Source organism: Neltuma alba, unplaced genomic scaffold (assembly GCF_004799145.2).
Source record: "Neltuma alba isolate B1F8T4 unplaced genomic scaffold, ASM479914v2 tig00012718_pilon, whole genome shotgun sequence".
NCBI classification, from domain to species: Eukaryota; Viridiplantae; Streptophyta; class Magnoliopsida; order Fabales; family Fabaceae; genus Neltuma; species Neltuma alba.
This window is the reverse complement of record NW_021637144.1, coordinates 44,645-54,542: the sequence shown is the minus strand read 5'-3', so window position 1 is coordinate 54,542 and position 9,898 is coordinate 44,645. Positions and strand designations below refer to the sequence as shown.

At 35.1% G+C, this 9,898-nt stretch overlaps 2 protein-coding genes across 2 annotated transcripts; one reads left to right on the top strand and one right to left on the bottom strand.

Annotated features, from left to right (window-relative positions):
- The first annotated feature begins 238 nt into the window (after positions 1–238).
- LOC114730224 (vesicle-associated membrane protein 722-like) lies at positions 239–4,511 on the top strand. The gene is made up of 5 exons (XM_028917269.1): positions 239–542; positions 2,925–3,066; positions 3,149–3,269; positions 3,425–3,487; positions 4,349–4,511. The coding sequence occupies exons 1-5, from the start codon at positions 353–355 to the stop codon at positions 4,496–4,498; spliced, it is 666 nt and encodes a 221-aa protein (XP_028773102.1). The 5' UTR covers positions 239–352; the 3' UTR covers positions 4,499–4,511.
- A 326-nt stretch (positions 4,512–4,837) lies between these two features.
- Positions 4,838–8,247, bottom strand: LOC114730215 (protein SULFUR DEFICIENCY-INDUCED 1-like). The gene is made up of 4 exons (XM_028917257.1): positions 7,924–8,247; positions 6,920–7,132; positions 6,115–6,270; positions 4,838–5,364 (listed from the first exon to the last, which is right to left on the bottom strand). The coding sequence occupies exons 1-4, from the start codon at positions 8,044–8,046 to the stop codon at positions 4,963–4,965; spliced, it is 894 nt and encodes a 297-aa protein (XP_028773090.1). The 5' UTR covers positions 8,047–8,247; the 3' UTR covers positions 4,838–4,962.
- Between the last annotated feature and the right edge of the window lie 1,651 nt (positions 8,248–9,898).

Here is a 9,898-nt window from a genome sequence, read left to right as displayed (position 1 = left end):
GAACGAACAACAATTCCGACAAATATAAATATTCTGGCCGGTGGCGTGGGAAAAAATCTGGGCAACGCCGTTACTCTTCCCAAGATCAAATTATTGAATTAAAAAAAATAAATAAAAGCTAATAGTACGGCACGGCGGAGTATTTCCGTTGATTTTATAAACTCAAATTAAATTCTCGCTTTTCTTTGTACGCCATGGCGAAAACGACCTCCTTTCTTCCCTCCCCTTGTTCTGTTCTCTTTCCTCCTCACTTTCTTTCTCTAAAACAAGAAAGCATTCCTCTTTAAGTTTCAATTCATTTCCTTCTTTCTTCAACAAATTTCGCTGAGTTTGGCTTACGATTGTGGTTCCAATGGGACAGCAATCGTTGATCTACAGCTTCGTGGCGCGCGGCACCGTGATCCTCGCCGAGTACACTGAGTTCTCCGGTAACTTCACCGGCATTGCGTCTCAGTGCCTGCAGAAACTCCCCCCGTCCAGCAACAAATTCACCTACAACTGCGACGGGCACACATTCAACTACCTTGTCGATAATGGATTCAGTAATTCTCACTTTGTCTTCTTTTCTCTGTCTTTTGCTGATCTTCAGCTTTTCTTTTTCCTTTTTTATTTCCCATTACGGTGTTTATAAAATTCGTTTTTTTTTCTTCTGTTCATTTCTTGATGGGAATATAATTTATTACATGCGCGACATTGGTTCTGATTTTAATTGGGTTTAGATGTTTCAATGATCCAGTTGATGCCATTGAATTTCGTTAGTGATCATTGGTCTCCCATTGTTGATGTTGTCTGGAGTTGTATGCACTTCTTTGTTTTCACCGCCAGCATGTATAAAAGGCGAAGAAGCAATAAATTCAACTGAGCATTGAGTTGTTAGTTTGGTTGATGGAATTATAAGGAGGTAATTCAACCTATACATGCGCTTCAATCACGAATTTCTCAAGTTGAAAATCTCAGTGGCCTGAAAGTGTAAAGGTTTTTATGAGCTTGGCGTAATCGTATAATCATCTTAATTACTTCAGGTTCCATGTTTATTCAATTTTCTCTTGTATGGAAGAGGTATAATTTTATGTGATGCTGTGTTACATAGCGGAGTCCAAGTTCAAAGTTGATGTTTCTCAGATATGATCTGTAACTGAATTCTGGTTTGCGAATTATTATACTTCTGATCGTTATATTTTATGTGTGGCATTAAATCATTACGTTTATACTTCTTCTTCTGATAATGCTGCATGTGATAACTGATTCAAAATTGGCATTTGTCGAAAGTGAAGATTTGTATTGTATTGCTTTGTTCTATTTTCTTATCAATATAAAATTAAAATCACAAATTACATGATTTAAATTGTTGGTTTATATACATTGGTGATGAGCCTCTTGTACGTTTGTTCTTGACATCGTGTTTAAAATGTTTTTACCCTTGAAGCGTGTGGGATAATGTGCATGAGTATCTGAATATGGATGCCTTTTCTAAGACTTAAAACAATTTTGAAGATACTACAACTCATTATCGAACCATAAAGGTAATGAGATCCATTGGATAATTTGCTGTATCATAGTGCAATTTGATTAAATCATCAATTTCTCCCATATATAACCATTTTACCTGATCACCTGGCATTACTCTAAATCAGGATACTTACGAGATGTGAAACCAATCACAGATATGGTAACCATATTTATGCATATACGTATTGCAGTATTTTCTCAAAAAAAAAGGGGGTTAATATAATCTTTGTCACTGAAGTTTGCTCTCATTTTGGTTTTCATTCCTCAAGTTTTAAACCATAGGTTTTGATCCCTCAAAATGCAAAATGGTCCCAATTTTTATTTATTATAGAGACCAACGCTTTAAATAAAAAGAAATTTAAGGAACCAAAACCTATGGTTTAAAATTTGAGAGACCAAAACCAAAATAAGAACAAATTTGAAAGACTAAAGCTTGTATTAACCAGGAAAAAAAAAAAAACTCCTAATCTGATGCATATGTTTACATTAAAGAGTAACGCTATAATACTGATAATCATCTTCCAAAATTTTAAAAATCAAATTTGAAAACTGCGACCTAATCTTATGGGGGGTTTTCCCTCCTTGGTAGATTTTTTTTTCCCTCCCTATTTCTTTATCATCATAGATATTAACATCACAATGTCAGCCAACCTTTGTGATGCAAAATTCTATGTGGCTACGTTCTGTGCAGTGGGATGCCAAAAGATTCACATTGTTGGCTAGAAAACTTTATGTCTTAAACTTTGTGTCTTCTTCAGGATGTGAACTTTCTTGGTCTTCTATGTGATCGTACCACTCCTAGTTGTTGTATGGGAAAATAAATAAGATATGCCCTTGACGGATGCTTAGTTGAAACTTCCAATTCGAATTGGAATGTTTCAAATCAAGTGTAATGATTATCAAACAGGAAATTGGGAAATCTTTTCCTCTTGCCATTGAAGTTTTTTATGCGTTTGAGCTCTAAGCTTGGTCCAACTGTCATTTTGTTAAATGGTTTTTTGAGTTGTAATGCTTACTGTTCAAGAGGCCTTGTTTGCTGTCAAGTATTCTCAAACAAAACGAAAATGTCTACTAAGTCTTATCTGTCTAAGGTGTGCAATGATTCGGCATTTTATATTCCCTTTTCATACATGAGGACTCTGCTATACATTGTTGTGCACTTGTGTCAATTCACTTCATTAATTATGAAAAGAATGATTAAGGGCTAATTTAAATTCGTTTATTGCCTTTTGGTTACTCAATCCAATTATCTCAGTGAAAGTCTGAAACAAGCTATTCTTGTTTGCTTGTTGATAATTTGACGTGTACTAAAATTGTGGTGCTTTTGATTGTTTAGGTAGTTCTTTACTTTTTCTACTGAAATTACACTCATAATTTGTAGGAACTAATTTAATCTGTGGCACTGCTTGATGTAGCTTACTGTGCGGTTGCGGTTGAGTCTGTTGGCAGACAGATTCCGATTGCTTTCCTTGAACGTATCAAGGAGGAATTCTCCAAGAAATATGCTGGAGGAAAAGCTGCAACAGCTGCTGCTCGTAGCCTCAACAAAGAGTTTGGGTATTCACGTATAATGTATAGAAATGTAAATTTCTTTCATGAAATCCATAGTTATTAATTTTTTTTTTGTTTATGGGTTTAGATTCAAGTTGAAGGAGCAGATGCAGTACTGCATTGATCATCCGGAGGAGATCGACAAGCTTGCCAAAGTGAAAGCTCAGGTTTCTGAAGTGAAGGGAGTTATGATGGAAAATATTGAGAAGGTAAAAGCACCTATAATCTTTACAACTTCAAGGGCAACTTGCTCAAAAGTTAGAATTGTCTTTTTGTGGATGTTTAGCGAGCTGAAAGTGTTGTAATCAAATCCCTTCAATTAAATTTATGGTTAGCTGTAACATTTATAATTCTGTGTGTTCAGGTTCTCGACCGTGGGGAGAAGATTGAACTTTTGGTAGACAGAACTGAAAACCTTCGTTCTCAGGTATGTTATTGTTACTTATTGAGTAACTCGGCAATTTTGTGAAACTCTGAACTAGAGGATAATCTATTAAGAAATAGATTTCTTATTTACATTTATTATTGAATTTCTATTGGTGTTGCTAATTCTTAGTTGTAAAAAATTTATCATTATTATATATATTAATAATGAGATTAAATAAAGGGAAAATATAAACCAAAGTATGTTGAACTGTAGAACAATGAAAATGTGTGCAAGATTTTTCACTGTGCCTTTGTGCTTATATGCTTTATCAGTTATCAGTTCAATGATGGTTGTCACAGGGATGTTTAAATGCAAATGAAGATGCATATGAGCCAGAAAACCAGTGAGCTGCGCAGCGAAGCTTCCCTTGGTTATGTTATTCAAAGTAGAAATCTAGGTTACAGAATATATAGTTATAGACTTATATAGCAAGCCTTATTTGATAATCCAATCCCACTAAACCAGGAAAAATAATTAACTAATCTGAAACAATAACAGAATTATGTGATATGAGGCCTAGTCCGTGACCCTCCCCATCAAGTTGGTGAATGGATGTTTGGCATTCCCATCTTGCTTCTCAGTAAGTCTTCAAACTTCACCCTTGGTAGGGCTTTAGTTAAAATATCTGCAACTTGGCTCGGAGTAGCGATGCAGCTCAAATTGCCGAATCCTAAATCAAGTTTCTCCTTTATGAATTTGCTACCCAGCCCCACATGTTTTGTCCTTGAAAGAAATTATATGTGATTCATATAAATCATGCGGTTGCTTGGTTTAATCTCGATTTGTTGTTTACTCGTTTTTTCCCCCCTTAAAATCTTTATCTATTTTGTGATTGGCTAATGAATATCTATGGTTTTGCAGGCTCAAGATTTTAGGCAGCAGGGAACCAAGATTAGGAGAAAGATGTGGTTCCAGAATATGAAGGTAAAATTAATAGTTCTTGCCATCATAGTTCTCCTGATTTTCGTTATCGTCTTTTCTGTATGCGGTGGCTTCAAGTGTAGGAAATGAGTCTTTTTTCTTCCTACATACTGTTTTTTTCCTCTTCCTTATTTTTAAATTTCAGTTTTTCAAATACTTTCCTCTAACTCGTCTGGTATGGTGATTTCTATTATTGTAAGACATTGCTTGTATAGTTTGCAGTAAAAATCAGTGCACTTTTATGTTCAAAATACTAAATGCAGGCGGTTAGAATTTTTCTCTGTCTGGTAGGCAAAGCTCGAAGCACGAATTAGAGCTAACTTATTAATTATTAGTTCCAGGGTTTCAATTTTAGCTTCAACTCCACACTAAAGCTTAATTAATTCGCCACTCAATTTTTCGTCCTCAAATTAAATATACGAATCGATCTATGGGCAAGGCTCTAAACAACTATATTAAGCTCCCTTGCTAAGATGGTGTATTCTATGTTCCGCCTTTTGATCATTAGATCATCGTCATCATTCTATTATACACAACGTATCAGTATGACATTATCAGCACGCAAGCTGATCTCTAAAAGAAGAAATCTCCTCAAAAATTGGGAGTCGCTTGGATCTAATTGGGCCCCATTCACTCATAAGCCGCTCCAGTCCTTTGATAAAGTCATCATCCAGGCCCAAAAGATCTGGCAACTGTGGGCCCGGAAGCTTGGACCTCAACTCTACTAATAGATCTTCGGCCCGTTTCCTCGACTTACCATCTTCTGACCCGGGAACATTGCCTAGAATTACTTCTCCGAGAATCACTTGAGCTTCTTCGTATCGAGCCTGTCTCATGAGACACAGGCCCAGGTTACAAGCCTTGTTGCAATCTGGATCAATCATTTGGGCTTTCCTGTATACAACCTCCGCCATCATGTAGTTCTTTTTTTGCATGTAGGCCCAGCCCAAATTTCCCTGTGTCATGCCACGTCATTTGTGTCAACTTTTACAACTTATCTATCATGCATGATGAATTAATGTGTTTCTAATCATGAACTAGACTATCGATCCGTGATTGCACAAAATTTGAAATCCACCGTACTATTTCAGGTTTTGACCTATAAATTTTATATTAATACTCCCTTCCGTTCCTCCTTGTAAGAAATACTACCTCCGGTTCTAATTAGAAAAATAAGTAATTATAGACAACAAACAAAGTCTTATAATTAGGAGTGGAGATAGTATTTAACTAAATCATGGAGATCAATAAACATGCAAAAATTATAAGTTTTTTCCCCTATATTTATTATGGGGGAGAGTCTAGGAGAGAGAAAAGGGAAATGAATGAATGATGTTTGGACAAATGAGATAATAAATAAATAGATACATTAAATATTAAAATAATTAATTAATGAGAAAAAATAGAAAATTGGCCAAAAAAATTTGAAACATCTTGTAAATATTTCCTATAAATAAGGACAAGATGAAAATAGTAGTTGTTTCCTACAAAAATGACCGACGGAGTACCGATGATTGATGATTTTTGTGAGCTGGGACTCAGATTATATTAAACATTGATAATCTGATTGGATACGTAACATTGATACCAACTAAAAAAATGTCAACACGCTCGAGGGACCTAAAAATTAGGATGAATCAACTTTTCTTTTACCCAAAAAAAAAAAAAAGGCGAAGACTATAGGGCAGGAATTGAAGAATGAATACCAGTAATCTGGAAGTTTCTTGCTTGATGGAAACTTGGAACTTCTTGCCATGAGATCGTGCTGTCTTTGTGGGTTTACCATTGAAAGCCTCGCCTTGGTATATCATTTTCAGCTTCCTCTTTAACAACTCTATTTGCTCGTCAACTTTTCCACATTTCTACCATTAAACAACAATCTCACAATGAAATACAATGATATATACTTCAGGAATTCTGCCTCCTTTCAGAAATTCTTAATCACTCTACCTCTAAAATATAAGCCATCCAGACATGAATTATACTATATGCGACGCCAACCTTCCCAGGAGTCCATAAAATATAAAACTAGATGTTAGGAAGGAACGCTTATATTTCTTTGGGAGAATTACAATGAGATCCCAAACAAAGAAAACAATTGAAAAACAAATATCAAAAGTTGTCATTCTTACTATAGGATTTATTATTATAGACTGTTGAGATTGTTATTAAGACTTTTTAGTAATTATTTCTCGGGACTTGATTATAATTCCTCCTATTTCTTTCCATACCTACTGGCTTCAAATTGAGAAGCCCACAGATGCATTATATTAACGAGTTTTCATCGAACCATTTCTTACACTAACTATACATGCATGGACTGCTTCTTTTTTTTTTTTAAATCACTGTTGGGGGGGTGTCTACTCATAATTAATTGAATCAGCCAATTTGTTTGGACACCAAATTCACTTTCAGAAATTTTCTTCGACTCGTGGCAGTCGCTGGAAAAGGACAAAAATGATCGAAAAGGGAGAAGAATAGAATGAAATTGAAGCAGTAGAAGTATAGTACCTTGTACAGATCGATGAGTACATTATCAAGTGACTCTTGGGATTGTTTGGAACAAAGGCTTCTAAAAGACTTGATGGCTTCGATGGCTTCGTCGGCTCTATTCAGTTGTTTCATCACTACAGCCATGTCCTTCAATGCACTGTCCACTTTGTCTCCGGCATTTATTGCCCCCCAGAACAATACTATTGCCCCTTCCGGATCCTTATCCACCAACTGCGCATATCGTCATGTTAATTATTGTTTATACAAGTTATTACGATATCTCAAATTAAATAATACTAACTCTGTTGTTCATGAAAACAAAATCCAGTGAAAACACCATTGCTTTTCACAGCAATACCAAATCTTAGGAGTACTAAATAGCGCATTACTTAGATTGATGAGCCTCAACATATAAGGATGGAAGAATTCAAGAACCACTCGGTGATTTATTTCTTGTTAGTTTCTAATCAATTGTGAAACGGCAAAGCAGAAAGTAAAAGTAATGTGACAAAATTCAACTCAAACTTCTCGCCTTTTTTAAACACATGAAGTATAAATTGAGAGGGGGAATGATCGGGTGGAAGAATTTATTAACCACCAGTTGATGACATTTTTGTTTGTTTGTTTCTTCCTCCTTAAAATAGAAAAGAAGTAGAAGTAGAATAAAACGGGAACCAGTTTCAGCTAAAAGTTCACTTATTTCGAAGAAGTAAAAAAGGAAAGAAGGAAGGAGGAAAGTCAATAATATTCAACTAAATTGTCATATAATTCATGATAAACAAAGAAGTTTATTTATGGTGGCAGGATTAACCATGGATAAATCATATAGAGAGCGAACTACAATCTCAGATCATTGAATACTAATTCATCCATGGATGTACAGTGCAACTGACAACTCAATCATCGAAGAAGAAGAAGAAGAAGAAGAAGGAAAGGCATGGAGTAAAGGAAGATTATGAGGGGGAAGATCTATGGAAGAAAGAGTGGTAGGAGAATGTTGAAGAATTAAAAAGGGAAGGAACCTGAGCATGCTTGGCTCTGACATAAGGGCTATCTCCATAAGGAACCTTATGAAGAACGTGGTAAAGATGGTCCTTCTTCCCTTTCGAGACCATGCTCTTGGTATCGCACACACTTTCTTCCATTCGCTCCGCCCGGTGGCTCAATCTCTCTGAAACAGGAGGAGGAGGAGATGCAAAATAGAACAATTCGAGTTCAAGTCTTAGCGGTGACGGTGATCGCTGAAGATGAGAAAAGGAAGGGAGAGTACAGAGCAGGGAAAGAGAAATGATGTCATGGGATTTTGGGGATCCCGTAAACTCTGAACCTGGCCTTCTTGGCGTCCCCCTTCATTCCCACAGATCAACAACCAATCAACGGCTCCTGTCCCAGTATCTATTTTCCTTAGGGGGACACGTGTCCAGCTTTGATTGCACCCTCTCACAGAACAGGGGCCTTTTGAGCCAAATTATCGAATTACCCTCCCCACAATTGCTGGCGCGTTGGTCAAGCGCGCGAGTAAGTTACACCGTCTGGCCCGTCCGACTCATCGGAACGCTGGAAGCAGGGCCAACGCCTTCCTCCAGGATCCGTTTGGCGCGAGGGATTTAGGGGGCAGGGCCTTCCCTTACATGCTCTCACTAAAATACCCTTAAATTCATAAAAATTAGTTTGGCTAAAATATATATTTGGTCTTTTAATTTTGTTTAAGGTTTCAATTTGATCTCTTAACTTTAAAAAGTATGTATTTAGTTATTTAACCCTAAAATTATTAGGTTTCAATGATAATTTTTTGTAATAATCATGGATTTTTTGAAAATTAAGTTTAATATGTTAGTATTTGAGAATATTTTATCAACATTTAATATCTTAATGTTATCATTTTTTAAAAACAAATTTAGGGTTAAAGGACTAAAAGTATACCTTTTAAAGTTAAGGATCAAATCGAAACATTGTACAAAGTTAAAGGGCCAAATATATATTTTAGCCAATTAGTTTTTGTGATGTTGACTTGGTTATGAATTAATCCCTATCACTTTAACTATTTAAAGTTTTGGTTCCTATATTTTAAATGATTAAAATTAGAGTTAAGTAACGTCTCAAAATATTTTCTCATGTGTATCTAGTATTTTAAAGTACTTTGAGGTACATCAAGTACTGTAAAATATTTTTTAAGTATATCTAGCATCCTAAAATATATTTTTTTGACTTAGTGTTGATGCACCAAAAAATATTTTTGGATACTGGATGCATGTAAAAAAAATATTTCGAGATACTGGATACACTAAAACATACTTCATGATGCTGGACCTAAAAAATACTTTAAAGTGCTAATGTACCACAAAATATTTTAGGGTACTAAATGTACCCGAGAAAATACTTCAAGATACTATGTGCATTACAAAATATTTTAGAGTACTGAATGTATTAGAAAAAATACTTCAGAATGTTAGATATTCCTTAACTCTTAAAATTATAGGAATTAACTTACGTCGAATTTAGGGTTAGTAATACCTGCGGGTTGGCTTGTGGCGGGTTGAACCCATATGCGTTGAGTTGAAAATGCTTGTTTGAAGGAGAAAGCCAACCCTAACTAGTCAAGGTGAGTTGGTAGGTTGGGCCACCAACTAGCCAATACTTATTTACTTTTTTTTTAAATTTTTTTAATTTTTTAATATTTTTTCTTATACAATATCCTAAAAAAATATGATGAGATTTTATTTTTCTTGAAACATGTGATTGAAACATCAAATAAATTATATAGGTATATTTTTAATTTTTTAGATAGTATGTGATATATAATAATATAATTATAATGATTAAAAAATTGAAAAAAATAAATGCAGGCTACAGGTTGCAGGCCTGAAGGTAAGGGTTAAAAAGAATCATTTACTGACGGTTGGACCTACGGGTTCAATTCATATTACTAGGTCTAATCGAATTAATATTTATGAACTAAGCTAGAACAAGTTAAAATTTAAAGACTAAGTTGCAATT